Source organism: Heloderma suspectum, chromosome 7 (assembly GCF_057233095.1).
Source record: "Heloderma suspectum isolate Gila_16-S chromosome 7, 16-S_ref, whole genome shotgun sequence".
Lineage (NCBI taxonomy): Eukaryota > Metazoa > Chordata > Lepidosauria > Squamata > Helodermatidae > Heloderma > Heloderma suspectum.
In genome coordinates, this window is record NC_139464.1 from 21004994 (window position 1) to 21032599 (window position 27606).

At 44.3% G+C, this 27606-nt stretch overlaps 1 protein-coding gene across 2 annotated transcripts in view; it reads left to right on the forward strand.

Annotated features, from left to right (window-relative positions):
* Positions 1–27606, forward strand: part of SLC15A5 (solute carrier family 15 member 5) — a 55125-nt gene that overhangs the window by 4809 nt on the left and 22710 nt on the right. For both annotated transcript variants that reach the window (XM_084809221.1, XM_084809220.1), the window contains 5 exons: positions 226–656; positions 992–1214; positions 12160–12329; positions 16327–16547; positions 22473–22659. In XM_084809221.1, the coding sequence (XP_084665347.1) occupies positions 299–656; positions 992–1214; positions 12160–12329; positions 16327–16547; positions 22473–22659 (1159 nt within the window). In that variant the 5' untranslated portion in view covers positions 226–298. The remainder of the gene's footprint in view (positions 1–225; positions 657–991; positions 1215–12159; positions 12330–16326; positions 16548–22472; positions 22660–27606) is intronic.

The window sequence follows — 27606 nt, forward strand, 5'->3', positions numbered from 1 at the left end:
TTTTTAATAGGCAATTGTTTGAGGGTGGGCAGAGGAGGGTGGGCAAGATTGTTTTTGCCACATAACAAGCTAATAAAATAGATTGGTTTCCGCAAAAGTTGTGCACTCAAATAAGTTAATATCGATGTCTTGGATTTCAAAACATGAAAATAAGAGACGTTCTGAGAGCTGTTGTGGCAAGGTGTGGAATTTAACGCAAAGGTCTTACTTGTGTGTTAATTACAGAAAGGGGTAACTGAAGTGCACACACACACAACTTGTATTGCTCCAAACTAGTATTGTCCAGCAACACCAAGCAATGCCTCTCTTAGATGTAAGACTCATTCAAGAAGAGCAACTTCTAAACCACATCTCCAAGGAGGAGAGAAGAAAATCTACACCCAACCAAGCTGGCTCAAAGTTTAAGAAAGAACTCCAGGTGACGATTTGCTTATTGCTGGTGGACCTCTGTGAGAAGTTCGCTTTCTATGGCATTGTCTGCAATATGATCCTTTTCTGCACCGTCAAGCTTGGCTATCACAATTACCAGGCAGCCGTGATCAATCTGTGTTTTGTGGGTGCCTGTATGGTGACGCCCATTCTCATGGGCTGGCTTGCGGAATGTCCGGTGGGGCGGATCAGATTGGTGTATATTTGCGCATTCCTGCATTTTATAGGTAGGTATCTCGTACTACTACTACTTGGCTTGGGGTGGTTATTTTCTTTGACAGACATTTAAAATGTAGGGTGTGCTCAGATGGCTTTCCAAATTGTGCTTGGTGCTTCTGTACCAAAATGAAGTTTCAGGAATTTAATACACTGGATGCTTTGCAATAACCAAAGGCACCACTTTTGCATCACCTGCCATGGACGTGACATGGCCGGTAACTGGTAGTCCTGCAATGGATGCTGGTGGCAACAGGCAAAGACTCAGCAGATTCGCAGGTTCTTCCGAGGATATATTTTCTTTATTACATTTTTATCCTGCTATTGTCTCATCTTCTTGTTGCAGGTACAGCCCTGTTACCTGTCGTTGCCTTCCCCTTTGAAGACTTTTTCATAGATAAACGCTACGTCCTTCACACCTTGGCTAAAAGGGAGCAGAAGGCTCTCTTTTATGTAGGACTGTTTGCCACCTGCCTGGGCTCAGGAGGAATAAGAGCCATAGTGTGTCCCTTAAGCATATACAATCTTGATGAACACGGACAAAAGGAGCTTCTGTCATTTTTCAACTGGTTAGTGCTGCTCCACAACGTTGCAGTGGGAGAATAACTCTGGGTGGGTGGGTGTCATTTTGGGGAGATCTCAACAGTTGAAAACACAATATTACCCCTAGAGAAACTTTGGTCGTATTCAGACATCCCCAACCTTCTTTGGACCTGTGAGACTATTTGAGAATTTGAGAAACTGCTGTGGGCATCATTACAAAATGGCTCCCGCAAAAGATGTGGCTTGTCGCATAATGACTGCAGTGAGGCTAGTCGAAAGTGAGCTAAGGGAGCTAGAGGCTGGAGGGGAGGAGGAAATAGCAAGGCAAAGTGGTAGAAGGAAGAGAAAGAGCAAAGCTGGAGGCTTTGCCTACTCCAGGTAGGGCTAGAAAAACTCCTGCCTGGAAACCTTGGAGAGCTGCTGCCAGTCAGTGTCGACAGTACTGAGCTAAATAGGCCAGTGGTCTCATTCAGGGTAAGGCAGCTTCCTGTGATCCTAAGGGCTCAATCCCATGCATGTTTAGGCAGAAAAAAGTCCTACAACTCCCAGCTGGCTGGGGAATGCTGGGAGTCGCAGGACTTTTTTCTGCCTAAACATGCATTGAACATTAAGAGTACGATTCTAGGTCCTCAGCTGATTGCTTCGGTGCTTTTTGTTTGTTTGTTAAAAAGCAAAAAGCATGCGGAAAGGACATGGGTAATTCATTACAATCCACTGGTGTAGCAAATCACAGTTACTGTTTTCTCTCTGCAAGCCCTTTTGTCGCCTTCCCTTTCTCTCTGTCCTCTTTCCTTGCTCCTTTAAGGCGGAAGCTTTTAAAGTCGAAGCAGGTCTTTAATAGTGCAGTCCTCTACAGGTCTACTCGGAAGTTAGCTCAACTTAGCTCGATGGGACTTACTCCCCGGTGAGTGAATCTAAACAATGCCTACACAGATCTTGGATTTCAAAACCTGTCCTAGCCAATTACAAAGGCTCTGCCAGACAGACTAGGTATAGCATGCAGCTGTGTGTTTCTTTCTGCGTATTATGTGGATTTGGCTGTTGTTGTTTTTAAAATGGAATCCTTTGGGCTTTGAGCAAGAGCTGTGGAGGAAGCTTAACTTAGCCTTCCTGTCATTTGTCCCCTCCAAGTCCTTCCCTTTCCAGCTCCTTTCCTATTCCCGGATGGGGAAGAGATGCTGGAACAAATATGAGCAGTACTAAGAGCCAGTTTGGCACAGATCTCTGTGAGTGCCCACATCAGAACTGGAGAGGTGTACTTTTGGTATTAGAATCATATCACAGAATCATAAAATAGTAGGATTCTATGGAAGGGGCCTACAAGACTATCGAGTCCAACCCTCTGCTCAATGCAGGAATAGTACCAAAAGTAGTGGTTATATTGTGTCACTCCTATTCAGTATATTTATTTCATGCTCAGTGAAGATCTGGGTGAGTGGTGATGGTTTTGAAGGACTGGTTCAGCGTGTACCCAGCATGCACCAGGGCATTACTGCTGCTTTCCTCAGAATGGCTCTTTATGGCTAGGCATTCTGGGAAATCTAGGATAAACATTGTGGCTTCCTAGCTTCTTCCAGGCTTACAGTCTGATCTTCAGGGCCACCTTCTGCCTGGCAAGCCTAACCAGAAGTCACGGGAAAACATGTTAGCAAAAGAGCTAACAACACTAATTCTGACATTTAAACAATGAGATCTTGGCCTTCTCTACATGAGGCTTTATCATGTACTCATGACTGGTCACTCACAGAAGTTTGCGGGTCCTTTACACAATATCATCAACCTCTAGGGCCTCTTCTATGCTTTATGACCTTTATCCCGGCTTTTCTAAGATCAGGGAAAGTGCCGCATTTTCTCTAGGAGCGTGTTGAAGCTCTTTAATGGCTGTGTGAACTTTTACAATTGCACTATACCACAGTGCCATCTAGTAGCTGTATAATGAAACATACAGAACTTGCAAAGAAAGACACACACACACCCAGCATGTGTCAGCCTGTGTAAAGGAGCTGATCTTAATTCTGCAAAGAATCCAGAAGCAGGAGCCTTGGTAAAACTGCAGGATAAAACCCTGGTGTAGAGAATCCCCTTATGAAAATACATCATAATAGGGAGCATATTAGAACAGAAATATATGAATAGAAAAGAGCCAGTGTGGTATAGTAGTTAGAGTGTTGAACTAGGACTCTGGAGACCCAGGTTCAAATCCCCACTTGGGGAAGTCTGGGCGACTTTGAGCCAGTCTCTCAGCCTAATCTACCTCACAAGGTTGTTGTGAGGATGAAAGGGGAGGGTGAGAACCATATGCGTTACCTTGAGGTCCTTGGAGAAAAGGCAGGATAGAAATGTAACAAATAAATAAACATGATCACATTGTCTAACTCTGGCTTTTTTCTGGGTCCCTAGACAGTAAACGGAGTCTAGCTACAATGCTTTATGAACTCTGGATAGCTCCATACAGGATTTCTTAGGGAAGCCATAGTAAATGGCTGTCCATATAATTTTAGGTAACTCTGATTAAAACTCATATAATTTTAGTTAGCTCCGATTAAAATAACTTTCCCAAATACCTCCCCATCTGTGTACCATGTTTTAGTATCTACAGTTGTTCAGCCGTCATCTGGTAAGGTGGGTTTTACCACATCCTGAAAAACACTGAAAAACTGTACATGTGGTAACCAACTTGCAACCTTACCATGTAGGAATGTTTTCAGCAAGACCTGCAATGTAAAAGTAGAAGAAAAGGCGAATTCTGTGGTTGTTTTTTCCTGCCTCAAAATTGGTCATGTGATCTGGTCTCAGCACTGGAAAGCAAAGACGTTAATTCTGTGTTTGCATGGGGGCAGGGGAGCTTGAGAGAACAAAATGCTTTATGGGAGTTTAGTATATTTTAATATTGGTAATGAAAGTGTTAATGAAAATGTATTAACTCTGTTCCTGTGGGGCCAATTTTCTCAATATGTTTTCTCTCCCCGCCACCCCAAATTATGCTGATATATCTGCTTTTTAGATTAAACTTGAACATTCCTAAATATTGCAACTTTACTGAGGGTGAAAAGATTGTTTGGTTTCTTGAAGCAAATTCTTCCTCCTTGACCTACCCAAAGGAGAGAATGAGAGAGAGAAGTCTTCCTTTTTAAAAATTCAATTCTGGGTTTTAATCCTTAATTAGCAACATCATTTTGATTAAATAAGACTCCAGAGAATTAAGGCTGAACACCAATCTGAACCATTGCTCAGGACAATTTATTGTACTGCAGTCCTAGTAATTCAGAGTTTCTGTTTAATCAAAGTGACATTTTTTTCTGGTGTTGATTACAAAGGGAAAGATTAAGGGGTATAAAATATATCCTTGGGGTAATCCAAGCAGGGCATTGCTTGGGGCTTTGGCAAGACCAGAAAAGGCAGGTGATAAAAACAACACCCTGATTTCTATAGCAGCATTTGGTCAGAAAAAAGAGCGCATGACTCATTCCAAATCTATCAGAATGAAGCTTAGTCTTTGGCTGCGTCATTGTAAGGTGTAATTATAGGTGATGCCTCCTTTACTTGATACTAGTTGGTCACAAGAATGTGTATAATCTATATGCTTTGAAAAGAGAACTTACTGGCAAAGCAGGCCTTGAAGCTGACCATTAATTCCAGAAAGTTGGCTGTCTTAACACTCACGGCGCCAAGGAAAAGGGAGGTGTTCAGGTATCTGCTGTTGCTCCCACATATAGGCCCACAGCCAGACATTTTGTGGCGAGGTGGGCCTAACGGGACCACTGCAAAACAGGTAGCTGAATGTGTTTGTGGTTTAGCTGTGTTCAGTATTTAACTCTATCCTGTAGAGCCCAACCCTAAGTGTGAGGAGCACATATAATGGAGTGCTCCAATCTCAGAGCCTCTGATCTATAGAGTCCTGCTGGGCTCTTGCCGGCAGGACGGAAGGTTTGGGGGAGGGCTCTGGTCCCTTCCTGAACATGCCTCTTTTCCCCACTGTAAGAGGTTGGAGTTCTGACTTACTAGAGCAGAAGTACATAGGGCTCCTGCTTCCCCTTGAACTTTTTTTTAGGAACAAGATGGCGCTGCTAAAAGGGTCACATTTTGCTTGATAGCAGGCTAATTTTAGCCTCTTTAGTGCTATTGAGTGCTATGCAGTGAACTGGCATTGATCCCCCCCCCTCCCAGCATGGTCCGAAGGGGGGGTGTCCATGGACCTCCTGCAGTTGCCCACCCCTGTCATACAGAGAACCACCACAGAAACTTCCATTGTGGCTGGGAGAGGCCAGCAGGGGGCTCAGGGATTGGATTGAGTGCTATGCAGTGAATTGGCATTGATTCCCCCCCTCCCAGCGTGGTCTGAGGGGGGGAGTGTCCATGGACCTCCCGCAGTTGCCCACCCCTGTCATACAGAGAACCACCAAAGAAACCTCCATTGTGGCTGGGAGAGGCCAGCGGGGGGCTCAGGGATTGGATCTCCCTTTCTGAGGCTGGAGTTTCATCTAGGACCTCTGAGGGGGAATTCCACTCAATCCTATGACCCAGCATCTCCAAAGTAGGGCTAGGGAAGAATCCTGCCTGAAACTCTGGAGAGCTGCTGAGCGCCAACAGTACTGGGTGAGATGGACCAACGGTCTGACTCAGTATAAGGCATGTCCCTATGCTTGGATTTCCCCTTCTCCCCCCCCCCCAGACACACACACTTTGGGGAATGCTTCTTCTAACATGATGCCTTTGGGGAATGCTTCTTCTAACATGATGCCTTTGGGGAATGCTTCTTCTAACATGATGCCTTTGGGGAATGCTTCTTCTAACATGATGCCTTCTGCAATCCACATATGGATTGCAATCCACAAACTTCTAAGAAAGAAGCTTCAGAAATATTATTTTTTTACCCATATGCAAATTTCATCAATTCATGAAACTTGTATGATCAGCTAAAACTTGTATGATCGATGGACTTAAAATGTATTTAATTGGGCTGCAGCCCAATTTAAAACTGAGGTCGTGTACTCAGTGAACCCACAATTCTGACTCCCATCTTCAAGCATCTTTCTTGTGGGGAGGGGAACCCCCCCCCCATTGTTTTCCTAGTATGCTTAAATTGTCTGTGTTCTCCCCCACCACCTCCTCTCCTTTTACAAAGAGCTGAGTCACTGTTGCTGGAATGAGAACTGTGGATTCCATCCACTCTAAGCAAACTCCAGGTTTTGACCTCTATGTCATTATCTTCACATTAATTTTTAACTGCCTGAAGTGTTGCTGTAGAAAAAGAATGATCCTTTGTGTAATTGAACTACAGTGTTTTTAGGTAGTTCCCATCACAGATACTGACTGTGTTCCCATCACAGTGTTCCCATCATAGATACTGACTTGAAGGGCCAGCATGTTTCTTTTTTCAGTGAAATACTTAGCAACTTTCGTTGCCCAGAAAAAGCAGCTACGTAAACAAGCTATGCTTGTTGTTCAACTCAGTTCTATAGAAAACCATTCAGGGTTTGGACATTGCTTTTGTGGCCTGCTTGTGGCTTTTCCATAGGTCTCTGGCTGGCTGCTATGGGGAAACAAGGTGCTGGATTTGGTAGACCTTTGGTCTGATCCATCCAGCAGGGCTGTTCTTTCTCTCTGTCTCTCTCTTTCTGAGATTTCTATACTGCTTTTCTTTTTAATAAATAAATAAATCCCAAAGCGGTTTACAAAATAAAATCATGATAAAATACAATAAAACTAATTGTTAAAACAAAACAATTATAAAAGCAATACAATTTCATTAAAATGACCCCGGGTGCCTGACAATGCTAGCAGATGGGGAAACGCCTAGCCAAACGAGCGTGTCTTCAGTTGTCGGCAGAAGCAGTCCACACTAGGAGCCCGCCTGATCCCAATGGGGAGATCTTTCCCCCATGTTGTGTGCCACAATTGAAAAGGCCCTCCTCCATGCCACAGCCAAATCAACCTCAGTAGGCCACGCTATGGTCAGCAAGCCCTCCCCCTCAGAACGTACAGGCCGGGGCAGCCTATACAGGAGAAGGCAGTCTCTCAGATAACCTGTGACATTATCACATTGATTCTCACCATTCTTCACCAGTGGCTGCTATGGGAGGAAGAGGTGCACATGGCATGATAAAATCGGATCCTGCATTTCATGATTTCACATTACAGGGGACAGGGCAGGGAACTAGTCTGGTTTTGGCGACACACCTGTGTTTCTTGTACTGGCTTATTCTGCCCTAAAATCTCAGCTATTTACAAATGGAGTATGCTATGTTCTCTTCATTTCTGGAGCCAAGGGAGAACAGTTACTTTTTCCCCTTGTTTTTTGTGACAGACTTACTAATCTTTAAGGCCAAACATTGCCAGATAACTCACACAGCTTCTTGTAGTACAAATGTTTTAAAGGGAAGCCGAAACAGGCTGCTAGAAGAAGAAGAAGAAAAATGTTGAAATTCTCAGGGCTTTCAAGGGTGACCTTGGTGGATGGGAAGCTCGGTTTCCTGGCACTCAGACATTTTGCTGGCACCCTTGACAGCCGCCAAAGGGTTCTCAGCAGCACTAAATTCACTCAAATTGGATCTGTCATTGTTCTTTCCTTTGGCTGCTGTCCGTATTCTGCTCAGCATGCTGTGCAGATGTACTGCTTCAGCTCTGCCACTGTCATTCTCTGCTCTAACAAGATGAAAGATGATTTTGTTCAGAGTTTAAAACCAACTGGGGGATTCTTGCACTCTCAGGGCCTCCGAGATATAAAGGTTCTGCCCTGACCTTTGGAGTCCTTAAATGCTCTTGATCTTAAATTACTGGCCTTTAAAAACACTTTAGAATTATGGCTGTCAACCTGATTAAAGAAATCAGGCAAAGCAATCCTGTGGCGGTAAGGCGGCCGGGTGTCCTACCTTACCAAGGACAGTCCTCTAATTGAAGGGCAGTCCAGTCCAAGTCCAATTTAAAGATAAAGAACCAGAAGTAAAGCAAGCAGGCAGAGGCCTTACATTTGCCCATCTTCAGTTAGCAGCAGGACCCCAGACTGAGCAGGCACACAGATCACCTGATCACACTATGCTGAGATAGTATTTGTAAATTCACAAATATACATATAAATTAGCATATGCAAACTGTTGTCCTCTTTTCTTTTTTGGCAATGCATAAATGGCCACCTTAGTGAAGGAGGTACTGCCTCACTGGGCCCATGCCAGCCAGGGCTGAATGTGTGTGTGCTGGGAGAGGTGGAGGGGCCCGTTTCACTGCTTCACCTTCAGGGCTGCTGTAGTTTTTTCCCTGTTTGGTGGGCATGTAGGGGCGTTGCATCCTGCAAATCTAAGGCCTCCCTCGATCCACCTCCAGAGCTCCAGAGGAGCAGGGGGAGGGGAGGGAGTTGGAACAAGGAGGCCTCCAGTGGCACAACTCTTCTTCTCATTGAGCAACCCCTTCTCCACCCATATTCATTTTATTTATTAGATTTCTGTACCACCCAATAGCCAAAGCTCTCTGGCCAGTTCACAGCATGATAAAACATAATTAAAAAAAAAACCCTGTAACACTCAGAAATTTAAAACAGTTTTCAAACAAATTAAAAATTGACAATAAAACTACCAGGACCTGATAAGAAACGGAAACACCCCATCATATGCTGTCAAATGCCTGGGAGAAGAGGAAAGTCTTTACCTGGCACCTTAAAGATGACAGTGTTGGTGCCAGGCAGACCTCATTGGGGAGAGTGTTCCATAACCGGGGGGCCACCACTGAAAACACCCTCTCCCTTGGAAGAGGCACTCAGAGGAGAGCCTCAGATGTTGACCACAGTAGGTTCATACTGGGAAAGGCTCCCCATCAGGTATTGCAGTCCCAAGCCGTGTAGGGCTTTATAGGTCAAGACGAGTACCTTGAACTGGCTTTGAAACATACAGTCAGCCAGAGAGAGATTTCATTTCTGCAACATCCTATGACCCCTATGATGTCCCCTATGGAGACTATAGGATTGTACCCTTAGTTGATGAATTGTATGAATTTTAACTGATTAAATCCAAATACAGTTCCATATGAATAAAATAATAATTTTGAAGGGAAATAAGCATGCTTTTTTTCTACTTGGGTGATGCATGGATGTGTCGCAGCAAGTACCAAGCTAGGGGCATTTTTTGTTTGTGGAAGAAGTGGAATAGAATAACTCTTCTAAAGGTGGCAATTGCGACTTGCAACTCTTCTATGTTTAAACATTTTTTTAAAAAAAAATGTGCTCCCTCAGTTTAAATCTGGGGCACCTTTTTAATTGATTAATTGACACTGTAGCCCATCATCGCCCTTGGGTGATTGAGCACCAGTCAGTTTGGAACTGAAACAGCCCCCACAAAAAATAAAGTAGTGACTTCTACCTACTTGAGAAACTTCCAAGGGACAGAAGTATGTTTGTCAATTTAAAGTAAATTAAACTAAGCCTAAACCAGACAGCTTGACAAGGACCCAGAAGCTTACAGGACTTATGGAATGTTGAGGCAGCAGTTGAGAGAGGGGATAAGAAATGGGGCAGGCGAGAGTGAAGAGTGAATTGGTCTGCTTAAGGTCCTAACAGCTTCATCCTGGAGGGGTGAAGATTAGGATTGCGGGGGGCATGTCACAAGGTTTTTAAAAAACCACAACTTCTTTGAGCTGTATAGAGTCATTTCAGGTAGGGATGTCCATTGCTGGGAAATCTGGTTCTTTTTTCCCTCAGTGGAGTTCCGCGGTCTGTATGGCTTGATTTGTGTTTGAGAGCTGAGCTGCAGACTTTTTCCCAAACTCTGGGAACTTTTTTTGTGTATTTTTGCAGGTTCTGCAATTTACACAGATTTCTGAGCAATTTGTGCAAATTGCTCAGAAACAAAGTCCAGGGTGCTGAACCTAGGAAAACTCATTGAACTCCACCCCCGAATCGGATTTCTCCAACAGCCCTAGTTCAGGAGGAAGGGAAGGAAAAACTATACCTTTCCCACTCTCCAGAATGCTCCCTCCTCACCTTGGCCATATAACTATAAAAGGATCAGGTTTGGGCTGGGAACCTGCTCCAAACCTGAACTCTTTGTGCTATGGAGCACAGCAGGTGAGGTTCTTTTTCCTTTCCCCCTCCTCCTGAAACCCTCCCGAGAGGTGTGAACAGCAGTACAAGGCTCCTGTTCCAAGGTGGCTGGAGCCCTGAACAGGAGCATTCTTCTAACAGGGTGAACATTTTTCTAGGGTGGCCATGTGTCCTCTTTTACAGAGGACAGTCCTCTATTTGAAAGGCTGTCCTCTATTTTGAAGGTGTTATTTATTTGAAAGGCTGTCCAATCCAAGTCCAATTTTCAAGATGAAGAACTGTAAGAAGGGAGAGCAGGTCGGGGCCTCAAAGTTGCTCATCAATACTTAGCGCCTAGACAGCAGCAGACTGAGCAGGTACACAGGTCACCTGGCCACAGGCTCCCTACTAAGGTGACAAGTCATGTATTTCTATTTAAACCATCATCATCTCTAAATGTGCATCTATGCATATGACATAGCATATGCAAATTGTATGCAAGTTGGTGTCCCCTTTTTTTAGTGAAGCATTCCTTCTTTTTTGGCGATTCATAAGTGGACATCCTATTCAGTTCCAATTTGTTCCCTCTAATAGTGAAGGTGGGTGGTCGTGTGCCTGGCTGGTTTCAGACAGGTACCTCCTAGAGCTAGAGCCTTTCTACAGGAGGCTTTTATTGTGCGCTTGTGATTGCGCACTCACGGTAGTTTGTGGGTCCTTTACACAACATCGTCATCCTCCAGGGGTCCCCTGTGCTTTGCAACCATTATTGCAGGGGGGCGGGGGTTAGATCAAGGAAAGTGCAGTATTTTTCTGAATGGCATTATATTTATAGTGTGTAATTGCACAATTCCGCTATACCACAGTGCCCATCTAGGGGCTGTATAATGAAACAGAAGGAAAGTGCCAAGAAAAAAGCTCATGTAAAGGAGCGGCTCTTAATCTCGCAAAGAAACTGGAAGCAGAAGCCCTGGTAGAGGTGCAGGATAAAAACCTCATGTAGAAATGCCTCTACCCAATCCTTGCTCTTTCACTGTAAACCACAAGCAGAATTGCAATTAGCTTTCCATGCTATCAGGAGTTTTCTGCTTTAGCTATGTGCACATCCCACTACGTTCTGTCCATACCAGTAGGTGTGCTGTGAGTGAGGCCACAAGTGGGGCGGCTGCTTGGCTGTTTTGCCTCAAGCAGCAAAAGTTTTTTAGGGAGTTGGGTTACACTACAACATTCTGTTGCAGGTCCTGCTGTTTTAGAATACTAATCCCAATCTTGTAATTTGTAACCATGATGTCAGTTCATATTTCTGGCTTGCTCAAATAAAAGGCATGAGTGCTTAAAATTCTTCTGCAGGGAAAAAGGGGGCTTTTACTTGGCAATTGGGAATGGAGTTTCCCAGTGGATGGGAGGTGGTTCCAGTGCTGAGTGCCAGTGCTTTGTGTCTACCATGGGGGCCATAGCAGGTTGGTCTATTCCCATCTGCTTTTTCATCCGACTTTGCTCGTTGCAAAGTTAAACCAGTTTCTCAAGGGGCAGGGTACATGAGCAGGCAGGATAGGCAGATACCTGAACTCTGTTAGAACTGCATGTGGGACGTTTATACTTTGGCATTCACACTGTAGTTTTCAGCATGCAGATCAGCTACGCCCCATGCAAAAAAAGTGGGCTCCAGAGAATAGGAAGGGAGAGATGTAGAGAAAATGGCCACATCTATCAACCTAGTTTTACCTATCTTGGATAGCTACATACATCCCCAGATGTGTATAGAGACTGCCCCCCTTTTGGTCATGAAACAGAAGCACCACCAACCAAATTCAGGAGCAGCCATGCATTTGGCTGGCTGTCCAGGACTGGGCTGTCCAAAGCTACCCTATGAATTCCATTTTAAAATGAACTGGCCTCTTCTAATGAATAATGGTTGTTCCTCATATCCCTCCAGAACTGACTATTCACTGCATTTCTCCCTGTAGGTTTTATTGGCTGGTAAATTTAAGTTCAGCTGTTGTCTTTGTCAGCATTTCGTACATCCAGCAGTTGGTGGCCAAAAACCTTGGCTTTCTTATTCCCTTTGTGTCTGTCCTGATGACTCTGATCACAATTCACATGGCACGCAGTGAAATGATTTACCAGCCCCCCAAAGGTAAGCCATTACATTATGTGTTGTTGTTTTTAAATCAAGGGGGAAACACCCTAGTTGTAAAAATTGCAGCCTTAAATTCTCCAGTGTTCTGGCGCGTGTCAAGAGCAGCCACAGATACAGGAGGCTCCCCTCTTTAGAAAGTCACGCTCCATGAAGGCAACACATATGACGAAGGAGGAGGATGGCACAGCAGCCCTCCCTCTCCGCACACGTTTGCTCTATTCACATTCTTCAGAACGACTGAACAGGGCTGATGTCAATGCCGTATTTCAGGTTTACACATGATTCGAACAAAACTACGGTTTCAGAACACTACAGTTACAATGATAACTTCTCCTATTTTCCCTCTGCCTGCATGTATTATTTGGCTGAATGTTTAGTTCAATACAGTTATTTGGCGGTTGTCCTCTGAATTTGACGGTAGTCTCAGTTCTCTTTACTGCTTCCATCCAACTTCTCAGTTATATGTGTGCAAAGTCCTTTATAGTGTTTATTGTATATGCATTCCCCAGTGAACCTGTGAATTAGGGTGCTGTTGTTCCCATTTTAGAGACCATGAATTGAGACTACAATTTATTGTTGCATCATCCCTATGCAAGTTAGGGCACAATCCTGTCGAGATAGGCGGCCGCCTCCGAACTCAGAGGTGACTGCCTATCCAAAGCAGAGCAGGAGAAGCATGGAGGGGATTGTTCCCTCTGCGCTCCTCCTGCCCTGCTCTTTCCGATTGCAGCTGTCTAGCCATGGGAGCATGGAGCAGGGAAGGAGGCTGCTGTGCAACACATAGGTTGTGTCGTACAGGCAGCTACGTTGTCCCCACCACAGCACACCCCTGCCATGTCCCTTTCCGGCCACTCTGCACTCCTCTTGCAAGCGCGGAGGATGGGGCTGTTCCGTGCTGCCTCTGAGGCAGCGCGGAAGTGGGGGGAGGTTGGTTCTCTGGGAATGGACCTCAGAGCACAGGCTCTGAGATTGGTTCCTGGAAAACACTATATCCTATGGCTGTCTAGCCGCTGTCTAGCTGCCATAGGATTGCTCCCTCTAGCACTTCATAAGTGCTTAATAATACTGTTAGAGAATGGCCCCTGTGAGTTTGTGGAAGCAGTGGAATTTGGGCCAAAGTTTCCCAGTTTGAATCCAATACTATCTTCTCTGGACAGTATAGGTCTTCATGTCATGGCAGATTTGGTATACACTATTATTTTTGTTCCATCATCATCATCTCTTCTTGTGCTGCTGCTGCTGCTGCTGCTTCTTCTTCTTCTTCTTCTTCTTCTTCTTCTTCTTCTTCTTCTTCTTCTTCTTCTTCTTCTTCTTCTTCTTTGTTTCTCTTTTTGGACCTGCCTTGAGTACTATTCCATCAGGACTCTTTTTCCCCACTTCTTAATAACCAGTTTATAACTTTGTTTTTGCCTCTTCCAATAAGAGGAGTCATCTAGAATTCTCCCCCAAGTCAATAATTTAAGTCCGTAGGTGACCTTAAAGAAATGATTGCATTTTTTTTAGCTCTCTTTTTTAAAAAAAATGTGGGCCATGCATATGTGAAGCAGGGATTTCATTTGCATTTATTCATCCAGCTATAATTTTGACAATTGGCAGTTGACCAAAGATTGGGAGAGGGGGGAAGTCATCTAGAGAGCCATGTAGACTTTTAAAGAACCATAATTAAGTAGCATAGATTAGCTCAAGGTCAGAGGAGAAGAAGATCGGAGCCAAGATTTTAAGGAGAAAGGTGGGGGTTGGAGAGGAATATTGCTACTAAAACATGTTTTAATCTACTCCTGTAGTTTTGCCACCAAATTCCAACAAGTGACTGTAACTGTGTATGTGCATGAGTACATATGTAAAATATATATGACCTAATCTGGAATCCTCTGCAAACTCCAGTGTATTCACGGAGGTCCAATGAAATGGGATTTCCCATTCACTTCAGTGGAGGGAAGTACATGTTTGTAATCATTTGTCTGCACAGAGTTGCTTCTTTGGTTGAAGCGAATGAAGAAACCATTGGAGGCTAAGAACCTCCGATGTGTATACTGGAGCTATCTGAAAGGATTCTCTGGATCAGAGTGAAACTCTAAACTCTTGAAATTATTACATGTAAGGGGGAGAGGACTGGGTCTAAAAATGTGCTCTGAAAATAATCCCCAACCTGACAGCCAAGAATTTGGAAACCAAAGGAAACTCCCATACTGCATTGCCATTACATCATGCAAAGGTACAGATTTCTGCCCAGAGTCAACAAATTTACAACTGTACCATGCCCTACCACTGTGTCTCAACTTCAACAAAGCAAACACACCATCTCTGAATGATTGTGAGTTACGTGGTCTATATACCTGGGATTTTTTTTAGTAATTTCATAGCCCTGGTTTGCACAGCCTCCTTGCTTTTGGGGAGATACCTTTATTTCCTCCCCAGATTAAAGCATGCTTGATGTGTACAAGATGTCTGAGGCCTGATTCTCACTTTGCGCCTGGGTATAGATACCTAAGATGTTAAATACTTTAACCTCTTGTCAAACATGAAGTTAGTGTGCATATAAAATTGGAGATGTGTCTCTTTTAAAATACAAGTGATGGTTGGGAAACTATTATGCCTGTGCTTAAAGGAAGATGTGCTAAATTCCGCACGCCTGCTCCTTTTACGCTTGACAAGAGGTCTTAGTATTTTGTACTCTGGTTTCTGTAAGTTTTGAATGCAAAAGAATATCAACTGAGAACTGATGTCGGGTGCTCTATAGATTGCCAGGTGCCTAAGTGTCAGGAACTGCAGAGTTGAATATTGAGAGTGAATTCCGTACACCTTTGCCACCAGTAGGGAAGGGGGAGAAATTTGTTCAGTTTGCATTTTAATGCGAACCGACCTAGTTTGTACTTCTCAAGCCAATATGTGAGCCAAAATGCAGTTATCCTTCAGCATGTGTGCTTCCTTCAATTTTTCGATGCAGTTGTCCAATTAAAAAATGCATACATTTGTGTATATTAGAGAAAAGTGTGCATAAATGCATATATTATTGGAAATAATGTACAAAAACGCATTGCATAGGGGTAATTGCTGGCAAAAATGTGTATATTATATAAAACTGTGTACAAAAATGTGTACATCAGAAAAAATGTGCACAAAAATGTGTACAAATGTTCATGCGAACTTTTATTGGAAATGGGATAAAATGAAGTCAAGACTGGGCAAATGAGAAATGGAGAGAAACCAAAGTGGATAGACTTGTCCATTCCTTGTCACCAGGGTCACTGTTTGATAGAAGGAATTACAGGCACTGCAGACTGGAATTCTCCTGGCCCCTGCCTGGAGGAAGTTGACTCAAGAAAACCAGTCCTGTGCCACTTCCTACTTTTGTTGTTCAGTCGTTCAGTCATGTCCGACTCTTCGTGACCCCATGGACCATAGCACGCCAGGCCTTCCTGTCCTGCACTTCCTGCTGTATAGCTGCAAAACATGCTCCACCATTCTCTCAGTCTGGGCAGTATCATTGAAGGAAGCTACTAGGCTGCCGCTTTGCCCTTGCAGTCTCTTTTCTTCTGCCTTTTGCCTCCTTCCCCTGCTTCCTGTTAGGCACCCTGTTAGGGACACAAGAAAATAGGAGGCTGCCTTGTACTGAGTCAAACCATTGGTCCATCTAGCCCGGTATTGTCGACACTGACTGGCAGCAGCTCTCTAGGGTTTCAGGCAGGAGTTTTTCCAACCCTTCCTAGAGATGCTGGGGGATTGAACCCAGGACTTTGGCATACAAAGCATGTGTGCTGCCACTGAGCTACAAGCCTTCCATTGCTATGTCCTTTAACCTAGAAATGGCAGCAATGGTTGCCTGTCTGGGCTATGAACTCCATTCCAGCCCATCTCCTCAGCAGCCTCTTCGGCTATTGGAACCTGACGATGCCAGCACTTATATGGCATGGAGTGCCTTATGATATGGCGGTAATTTTCACACATGCATGGACTCTGTTGTGGTGCATTGATGTCTCTTGCTTTTCCACAGGTAGTTGCCTGTTGACAGTCTGTGGCATAGTTGCTAATGCACTGAAAGTGTGTTTTGTAAAATGTCGATACTTCAGTGGGGATGTCACAAACTGGCTAGACCATGCCAAGGAAAACTATGGTGGCCAGTACAGTGAAAGTCAAGTGGAAAGCACAAAATCGCTTGTCCGTCTCTTTCCCCTCTTTGCCTTCCAAGTCTTCTATAGATTGTGTGTTATGCAGGTGAGTGAGCGACTCTTCTGGTCTTAAATGCATTTTAGAATATGTTCCAGAGCAAACTATTATAACATGCCCTATAGTGCCCATTGTATCACAGGATCCTGCCATAACTGAATGCTGTGTCTGATTCAACCCTAGCAACTCACTCATGCTCTTGTCATCTTGGGAGGTGACCATGGCAATATGTTTTATAGGGGACTATCCTTGCAGGGTCTTTGGAGGGTATGACTGGTATAAAGCTTATGAATTGTCCTTCAGTTTAAGGCCATATGCACTAAGAGTTCACACACACACACACACACACACACGCTACAATCACCAGCTGCCACCACCCCGAAGGGGTCATAATTATTAATATTTTTCTTTCTGCCATCTAGGCATTTGTGACTTCCTCAATTCTGCATAAAACCAAAATATCCACATACTAGTAGTATATAGTACAGCGGAGCATCTATGCATGTAGGTAGGTGCAGAGGTCTAGTCCCTAGGAAACGTGAGGAGCCAGTGACACTATCAGGAGCTGCCCCTTCAAGGCTTTCCAGGCATGTCGAAGAAGTGGTTCCCAGCAAAGCTAGCTTGCCTTTCCCAAGAGGTGGAGCTTCAGGAAGGGATGGAGCCTTGGCTGAGCCTTGGTGGGATTTATGGCTGTGCCAGCAGGCCACATCTGGTCTGAGAGCCAAAGGTTCCCCACCGCTGCTCTATGCTAATCGTGAATAATTTGAATCTAAATACTTAATAATCCTCATGTAGAAGAGGAAAAAGAATTTGTGCCTGACACTTCTCCCCAGTAGACCATCGAGCAACCTGAGAAATCTTAAGTAATTCAAGATACTCAACAAGGATTAGGCCAGTCTTGCATGTGACAACCCACCTGGTCACCGTAGGTGACCAGGAATTCAGTTCAGGCAAGTGAGAAGGCTAGTGGAAGAGAGACAAATCACTCTGTGCCCCTCTACCAGCCTATGACAGCCACAGAGGAAGAAAGGCTCTTTCCTCTGCAACCACCATGGAAAAGCAAACTACTAGCCTCTTAGCAGGCTAGTATAATTTTTTTCTGCAGGCTGGTAACTTTAGACAGTGTATTTACAAGGCTGGATTAGGCCATGGGTAAAAAGGTGGGATAGAGAGGTTTGCAGTCTAAACACTCTTGTTGTTGACTCTCCAAAATTGAGTTGTGCCTTCTTTAAAATGGAAGCTAATCGTGTCAGATTGGAAGCTCCTTTTGTCAACCTGGCCAATATTAGCCCACTCCAATATAAACTTAATTTGCCATGAAAGCTAAATGGAAATGCCCTATGCAAAGGAAGTGCATCTCTAAATACCAGGTTGTGGGGGAAACAACCAGAGAAAGTCATTGCCTTCGTCCCCTGATCGTGTATACCCAGAAGTGTCTTGCTGACTACGGTTCGAAAGTCTATAGAGAGAGTAGACCTTGGTCAATTCAGTAACACCTGATCTTATTTAAAAGATTAGACAGGAGGAACCTTGAAATAATTTGTAAAGGAAATGCTAGGAAAACCTGAGAAGAAACTGTTCTATCTTTACACCTGGATATATTAATTTCTTATCAGCTTTTTTGCAGACATTAAAGTACCATAATTTATACAGCAACATCTATGTGCATGGTGCTCCACAGGCTAAAGTAAGCAATACAAAAAAACTAAAATCACAACTCTCTCTGCCCCAAGAAGCTTGCAAACTAAATTTCAAAAGTGGGCAATAACACAACAAAGGGAGGGAAACAGGAGGAGCAAGCGTAAGCAAGAGAAGATGGAGCAAACACAGTTATACATTGCTTTGGCTTTGTTTCAGATTTTACTTTGCCTTGTTGATACACTGACGATAGGGTGGGTTCATTAAGCACTTACTTCTGAGACCAACACATGGGCGAACGGAAATTATACTTGCTTCCATCTCTCCCCTCTGTCCACCTTTCCCCCAGTCTTTTTTCCCCCTGTAAAACCAAACATTAAGGGAAACTTGGAACCAATGCTCTTTTTTGTCAGTTACAGTGTGGATGTGTTCATCTTTAGAGTAGCTTTGGACATTATGGGAAGTGGTGAGAAGCAGAGATACAAGTGCTTTGCACACCTGCTTTTCTTGTTTCCCATGAAAGGAGTCCTTACGGATTGGACTGCAGGGTCCCATCTACACGAGCCATTTACTCTGGGGCTGCTGAGATTCGAGGCTTTTGCTCTTCTAGACATATGACACAGTCACCACGTTGCAGCCCAGCTGTGGTTTTCGCCTGGAAAATGTGGATTTCCAAAGAGGCGTTTTGCTTCAATGTTTTTGCTTTGCTGCAGGTTTCCTGCGGGTGCGAACTGTCTGTCCCTTCCCCGAACCAACTTCGCATTTTGTGGTGGGTGTGTGGTTGGCGTGCCTAGTGCTTGTGTCACTCTGTGACGCCCCTTCACTCCTCCCCATTCCATCGCAGCTGCGCAGTTACAGAGGCATGGAGAAGCGTGCTCATTTCTTCAACCACACCTTCATATCTTCGCAGTGGCTGCTTTGGAGTCAGTGGCTAATAGGGAAGTTAGAGAAATCCGCCGCAGATTCAAATGAGGACTCTGCGCAACAGTAAGGACCAGACTCTGCGTATAAGTCTATGTGCCCATAGACTTATACGCAAAATAGAGCCGTGAATCTTGCATATAAGCCTATGTGTCCATAGGCTTATGCGCAAGATTCACGGCTCTATTTTGCGTAAAAGTCTATGGGCACATCCTGCCGATGGCCTTTTTTTTTTTAAAGAAAGAAATGGCGATCGGTGCGGAGGAGGCGAACAGCTCTGGCCGGCAAGGTAAGCGGCCCTATAGCCAGTGCGGCTCCGTGGAATCCTTGTGGAGCCGAGCCACTCCGGAGGATTCCGGGGGGGAGGGGAGGAACGGATCGCCTCCCCCCCCGATTCCCTACCAGAACAGATGGTGGGGAATCTGTACACCCCTAGTGGCCAAGGGCCAGGGGGCAGGACAGGGGAGCAGAAGGTCCAGGACCAACTTCACTCCAGCCACCAGTTTGGAATGATGGGTAGGCAAGTACCTCTCATGGGCACACACTTGGCATGTGTAAACCACTGTGAGAGTCTTGGGCTGGAGAACTGCCAAACAGTTGGCATGGTAAAAAGGAGCAGACCACCCACATTTTACCTACAGAGGAACAGATAGACACAAAAGAACCCCTAAAATACAAAACAGCCACTAAAAACCCAAAGTGTCGCACCCCTGCCCTCATGTGCCTGCACAGCTGTGTATTTAAATATAATGGTAAAAAAAAGAGAAGAATAGCACGACTTTTGCAGTTTACTTCGCTTCAACAGCTATGTTGTCAGGGCACAGTGGATTTTCCTGTTGGAGAAGTCCACAGTAGATTGCATGTTCTACCGCAGCAGAAGTTAATTCGCAGCTGCAATGCTGCAGTTACAACAGAGTGAGGGTTGAAAGTGGTGCTGTGTAGAGGGCTCCTTGGCTTGTGGATGTGGGTTGGAAGGGGGACTATTTTTATTTATACCTTTTATTGAATATGTCTTCAAGTTTTAGAACAACTTTCACACTATCTAATAATAAATGTTCCAAAAACCAAATAAAAGGGTAGGATAAGGTATGGAGGGGAGTGGGAGGAATGGGTACTGGGCAGAGGTACAGTTAAAGGAAATATAATATGAAGAAGGTTGTACAAAGGAAGTCATCATACCATCAGGTGAGGCACCTTAACTTAATCTAAAGGTAACTTATCTAACTACCATACAATTGCGCTCATTTCACATGCCAGCAAGGTGATGCTCAAAATCCTACAAGCTAGGCTTCAGCAGTATGTGAACCGAGAACTACCGGAAGTACAAGCTGGGTTTCGAAGCAGCAGAGGAACTAGAGATCAAATCGCCAACATTCACTGGATCATGGAGAAAGCAAGAGAATTCCAGAAAAACGTCTATTTCTGCTTCATTGACTACGCTAAAGCCTTTGATTGTGTGGATCACAACAAACTGTGGCAAATTCTTAAAGAGATGGGAGTACCAGAACACCTTATCTGTCTCCTGAGAAACCTGTACAAGGGTCAAGAAGCAACAGTAAGGACCAGACATGGAACAACGGATTGGTTCCAAATTGGGAAAGGAGTACGACAAGGTTGCATATTGTCACCCTGCTTGTTTAACTTATATGCAGAGTACATCATGAGAAATGCTGGGTTGGATGAATCACAGGTTGGAATTAAGATTGCCGGGAGAATTATCAACAACCTCAGATACGCAGACGATACCACCCTAATGGCAGAAAGCGAAGAGGATCTCAAGAGCCTCTTGTTGAGGGTGAAAGTGGAGAGTGCAAAAGCTGGTTTGAAACTCAACATTAAAAAGACTAAGATCATGGCATCTGGCCCCATCACTTCCTAGCATATAGAAGGGGAAGAAATGGAAGCAGTGACAGATTTTATTTTGTTGGGCTCCAAGATCACCGCAGACGGTGACTGCAGCCATGAAATTAAAAGACGCTTGCTCCTTGGGAGGAAAGCTATGGCAAACCTAGACAGCATAGCAAGAAGCAGAGACATCAACTTGCCGACAAAGGTTCGTATAATCAAAGCTATGGTTTTCCTAGTAGTAATGTATGGCTGTGAGAGCTGGACCATAAGGAAGGCTGAGTGCCAAAGAATTGATGCTTTCGAACTGTGGTGCTGGAGAAGACTCTTACGAGTCCCCTGGACTGCAAGGAGGTCAAATCAGTCAATCCTAAAGGAAATCAACCCTGACTGTTCATTGGAAGGACAGATACTGAAGCTGAAGCTCAAATATTTTGGCCACCTAATGCGAAGAGAAAATGCACTGGAAAAGACCCTGATGCTGGGAAAGATTGAAGGCAAAAGGAGAAGGGGATGGCAGAGGACGAGATGGCTGGATAGCATCACCGATGCATTGAATATGAACTTGAGCACACCCCGGGAGAGAGCGGAGGACAGGAGGGCCTGGTGTGCTATGGTCCATGGGGTCACGAAGAGTCGGACATGACTTAACGACTGAACAGCAACAACAACTTATCTAAATGCTGTTATGCTTTTAATGATGTATTGTTTTGTAATGTGTTGTGAACCTCTTCAGGATTTTTACAACGGAAAGCGGTATATACATCTTCTAAAACAAACAAACAGGCGAGTCTATATTTAAGAGTAGTAAAACTCAGATCCCTTGTCCCAAGTCTTAGGCAAAGGTCTCTGTAGATGCTCTCTACAGAGCATTTCTACATTTGCCTAAGGTCTACATTTGCCTAAGGTCTAAGCTCTACATGCTGACTGGCTGGAGCATACTGGGATTTATAGGCCTTTTTTCTGTCTAAATATGCAAAGGATTGTGCCTTTATAGCACTTTGTAAGCACTCTGTACATTCTGTAATGTACAGTCACCCTAATTTTGTCCATAAACATTATACCATGTTTTATGAAGCCACTCATGCAAAGACAAACTTTTCACATTCCTCCAGTTTTGTGCAATCAGCATTCTTCCAGCTAAAATATTTATTTTATAAAATGAAATGTTTATTGTTGTTATACTTGAGATTTTCTCCCCTCTTGTAAGCTGCTATGGATTTTTTTTTTTTAAATGGGGTATAAATTATTATAATATGTTCCCCTTCCCCCTCAGTTCATTCCTGATGAACCTTCCCATTTCTTCAGTTTTAGCCTAGAAAAAAGCATGCACCTTTAAAATGGGTGTAAACCAGGGATGTGGAACCTCCAGCCTCACTGGGTTCCTCTGGGGGTGGGAGGGGGAATCCCCCCGGAGGAATCCTTGCTGTTATCTCCACTCTTAGATTGGAGATAATGTTGGGGCTTCCCCTGAGTGCTGCTCCCCTCCCCCTTATGAGTGAACCTTTCCCTCCCATAAACTGGAGCACAATGGGTCAGCAAACAAACTGATTTCCCCTTTCATTTTAGATACCTTCAGGATATTATCTGCAGACAATGAATTCGAATTTGAATTTGAATGGATTCCTCTTGCCAATAGCAGCCATGAATGTGATAAGCATCCTGCCATTCTTAATTCTGGCTCCCATTCTGGAGTGTCTCAACACTTGTCTCTTTAATGCCAAAACTAGTGGACGGTCCCCTACAGTCTGTATTGGTGAGTACTATATGTGTGTATATGTATATGTATATGTATGTGTGTGTGTATATATATATATATATATATGTATGCTACTTTCTGTAGGCAAGAGCTATTGCTTTGTGTTTATTGGCACCAAAATACTATTTGTAAATTGCTTAATTGTTTTGAGGTGAGATGTGGAGAATCTGTTACCTAAATTAACTGGGCCTAAATGACAGTGTGGCTTCATTGATACCTAACCCTGACTGCATACTTTTTGGGGACCAACATTGTTAAGTACTTCTTCAGCATCTGAACACCATATATTTTCAATTGAGAAAATGTTATGATTATTTTATTTATTGCATTTGTAGCTTGCCTGCCTGTAAGGAGCTCAGAGGTGTGATTTTAGCTGCACAACCACCCTGGGAGGCAGGTTAGACGGAGAGATAATCAGTGATACCTGTAGGGCTGCACCCTGGGGCCAAAGACTAAGGCCTTGCAGTCCAGCCCCCCCCCCTCCCATAACCCAGAGAGCAGCAGGTGATGGGGAGAGGGGCTAGCAGACACCTGGGCCAGCCTGGGCTTGCTTGCTTGCTTGCTTGCTTGCTTTATTTATTTATTGCATTTATATCCTGACTTTTTTCCTCCTGCAAGGAACCCAAGGCAGCTTACATTATCTTCCTTCTCTTCATTTTATCCTCACAACAACAACCCTGTGAGGTAGGTTGGGCTGGGATTCTGTGACTTGGCCCAAAGTCACCCAGCGAGTTTCCATGGCCGAGTGGGGACTAGAACCCGGAGCTGATGCTGCTTGCCACGGCATTCTTTCTTTTTTCTTATTTCAAAAAGGAATTATCATCGGGGGTGGGCAGGCATGCATATGGATACAGATCTTCGTGTTATTATTTTTCCTTTTAAATATATTACCTCTTTCTACAGCAAAATGCTGCTTATTCCCAAGTCATGTGTTCAGCATGAGGGCAGCAGAAGCGAAGCGCCATTTCATTCCTGCGGTCATGATGGTGCTATAATTTAAGTGAGTTTACAATGCGAAACTGCACGTGCTGAAAGTATTAGTTTTCTTAATCAGGGTTAGCAAGCACGTTTTTGTTTCGTTTGCTCTAACATGTCGGGAATGTAGAAGAAGTTGTAAGGCATGGGATAGCAGTGGGGGTCGGAAGGAAGAGCAGTATTAGGTTAGGTGTGTGCTCCACAAATGCAGTAATGCAACAGGGCCATCTAAAAAGTGGAGTGGCTACGACCATTAGGTCCAGGGTCTAAAATTAAATAGCTGTGCCACTGGAAATAATGGAGTGGCTGAGGCTATCCAGTTAATCAGAGCCAAGCAGAGATCTGAGCCTGGGTTCCCCATACCCAGATCTAGCACCTTGCTCACACCAGCTTTGCCTTGCACTGAGTTAGGAAGTAGAGAGGATACTTCATTTGAAAACGAGCCCCGTAAGTCTTTGCGGAAAGGAATGGTATGACCAGTAAACCCCACCACACACACCGAGGAAGAAGAGCTGCTTGTTAACCACACTGCAATCATGTTGCTGCTATCGTTAAACTATTGGGGCCCAGAAATCCTTGCCTGTCTACTGCAGATCACCTGGAAATCTGCCAGTAGATCCAGCTCTACCTTCTGCCCACCCTTGTAATAAATAAACAAATGCTAAGCCTCAAAAGGTGTCTATTTGCACACTGGGAGGGAGCACAAAAGAACCGCTGGAATTGGGCTACAGAGCAGAAGGCTTTGTTCTCAATGTATTTGGGGTATCTTAAGTGTGGATCAGCTTTCTAGAGAGGGATTTGCCCGAGGAAGGCCTGAATGGCCTCCTGCATAACTAAACCAACATTGGAAGCCCAAGAAAGTTGTTGAAAACTTCAAAGGGGCTGAGAGCTTCTTGAGAACATAAGAAGAGCCATGCTGGATCAGACTAAGGGTCCGTCTAGTCCAGCATTCTGTTCGCAGCATTCTGTTTCTTCCTGGCCGAAATCGCATTGCTATCATTAGAAGAATCAGTAGGCCAAAATGTGGGTTGCTCTTCAGGAAATGGCTCGGGGACATAACTGTTTCTCAAGGATCAGCAACAGAAGCTGGGCAAACTACCTGCAGAGAGAAGACAACAAGGCAGCAGGACAACTCCAGCAGAACTGTGTTTCTGCAACAGAAGAAAGAACTGAAATCCTGACCCTGCTGCAGTTCTAAAGCTCCAGATGCAACCCCAGGCTGTGCCTTCAAGCATTTTCCAGACTATCCTTCTAAGAGTAGCCAGCCTGCTGACTTACCACCTGGATTGCAGCAGCTGTTCACTTGCAAGAAATATAGCAGACTCTGGGACATCTTGGGGAAGGGAAGGAATTGTGGGTTGTTTTTTTTTCTAATTTTGTTCTCTTTTTTAAAAAAATATGTTGAATTAAACACATTAATTAATACACTCCAGGTTTGTAAGTGGACCCAGTCAAAATTGATTTCCAGGCTTTCTGGATGGGTAGCTAAGCTTCACAATTCCAAAATCCATACTAATGTAATAACTTAGGCCAACCAAAACTTCATTAAAAAATGTGCAAGCTTTTGAGATCTGCAGAGTTCCTCATTGGTCAAGACGTTACACAAAGAAGGGGCAGAGAGAGAGAGAGAGAGAGAGAGAGAGAAATATGACCCTGCCCTAACCTGCTTTTCGTAACATCTTGCCTGATGACGAGATCTTGAAAGCTTGCACATCTTTTGTGAGCTTTTGTTGGCCTAATAAATTTATTACACTAATACGGATTTTGGAATTTTGCTTATGGCAAACAGCTACCTTTTGCTTTATGTGTGACTTGGAGAACACCTTCACAGTTTATGACTCTGGGCGTTAGGTGGCTCAAGGATGACCTAGGACCATATATAGAACCTCATTAAATTATAATTATACGTTACTGTAGTCTGTCCTAGGATTATACTTCTATAGTCTTAATGCATGCTTATTTTGCATGCACGTATGAGAGCTGCCATCTGTATATGCAGCAGGGATAGACTATAACACTTATAATACATGTGAAAGTAAGTGAGTGATATATACACAAAAATATATGGGGCCTGTATAGTTCAGTATAGGAAGCCTTTGTTATGGCTTGTGGACTAACAAAACGTAGTTCCTTGCTAGTCTAGGTAGCAGGGTAACAAATGGAGGAGATGGAAACTGACAAACTACCCAGATTTTTCCATGGAAATCTGTGGTTCAGGGTAATGGGTTGAACTGCAAAATTCTGCTTGGCCTTCTGCACATTCCATAACTCTCCCTTCCCAATCATTCCTGCTTGGGCGGGGGGAGGAATGGGGCGTAAGAGAAATTGCTATGAATCTTGCAGCAGTCTGCCTTACCCTTAAATGTTAATTCTCTGGGAGTCCTTCATGCTGCTGAAAGATCGAGCCCATAGAAACGAACGCAGATGTAACAGTTAAAAAGCATCACATCTGAATTATGAGCACTGCAGCAGTTTCAGCTGTAAGCCAGAGGTATAAAAAGGTAAAAGGTAAAGGTGTCCCCAACCAGTCGTGTCCGACTCTAGGGTGCGGTGTTCATCCCCGTTTCTAAGCCGAAGAGCCAGCGCTGTCCGAAGACGCTTCCGTGGTCATGTGGCCGGCATGACTGAACACCGAGGTGCACGGAACGCTGTTACCTTTCCCGCCGAAGCGGTACCTATTTATCTACTTGCAATTTCTTGCTTTCGAACTGCTAGGTTGGCAGGAGCTGGGACTGAAGACGGGAGCTCACTCCGTCACGCAGCACTCGGGTCTCGAACTGCTGACCTGCCGACCTTCTGGTCTGCAGTTCAGCGTCTTAACCACTAAGCCACCGCGGCCCTAGTAGCGCAATGTAAAGGCTGTCATAGTGTCAGAATGAAAATTAGTTAACTCTATTACAAGTTTTCACCTTTTCCCACATTGCTTTTAAAATTCAAGTATGTGTGCATTAGGATTGCACTGGTATCATAAGATACACATATGTCTAAAATGGGAAGAGTTACAGAGTCCTCTCTTTTTGAACAAGACACAAACGTAGGGCAACATTCCCAGAAGCATAGGTTTTTAATCAGCTTTCCCCAACCTGATGCCTGCTAGATCTGTTAGACTACAGCCCCCATCACCCCCAGCCAGCAATGGCCATGCTGGCTGGGTATGATAGAAGTTATAGTCCAACACATCTGGAGGGCACCAAGTTGTTCTAGAGTTGTTCTAGATGGTTGTTCTAGAGTTCGCATTTTTTAAAAAATATTATTTTATATCATACCATTACTGTTCATGGTGCTTTGCACAGTGCAAGAGGACAGGTCCCTCCCCCAAAGGACTTAAGCCTTCTGTCTTAGGCAACTTGGGTCCTAGGCAATCCTTCCCCCTACTCCATGCCCTGTCATGTTCAACAAGATCAAGTAAGAGTGCACTTTTACAAATAACATCTGGACAGCTATGCTTTGCATAGAAGTAGGTTCAGTGGTCCATGTTGAGAATATACATGCCAGGCTGTAAGCTATCATTGTGGGGTAGTGTTGAACTTGGGCTGGGATGACGTGAGTTCAAATCCCCACCTACGCTGAAACTAGATATGAAGTCAGACTCATGTGCACAACTGGATCCGCTACCAAATCCCTATAAAATGTTGGGATGGGGTGATTTATTTTTTTTAAAAAATGAAGTTTAGCCAGGTGGAGGGAAACTGAACCCCTCCAGAGCTCCCTCCACCCTCAAACTGCTATTTCAGTTTGCTGCAGTTGGCCACCATGGAGAACTTGTTACTGTTTAGGCACAGCCGTGTGTTTTGGGAGTGCGGTCAGATGGAACATACTTGTGACCAGCTTCCTAGTTTTGAGTTGAAAGCTCTATTGTTATCCAGTGTAGCTAAACAAAAGGGTTCCCACCTCCCCTTCTGTTGAATTCTGGAGGAGAAGCATGAGTGAGGACAGCAATCTGATCCAGTGGTATGGCAAACCAAACAA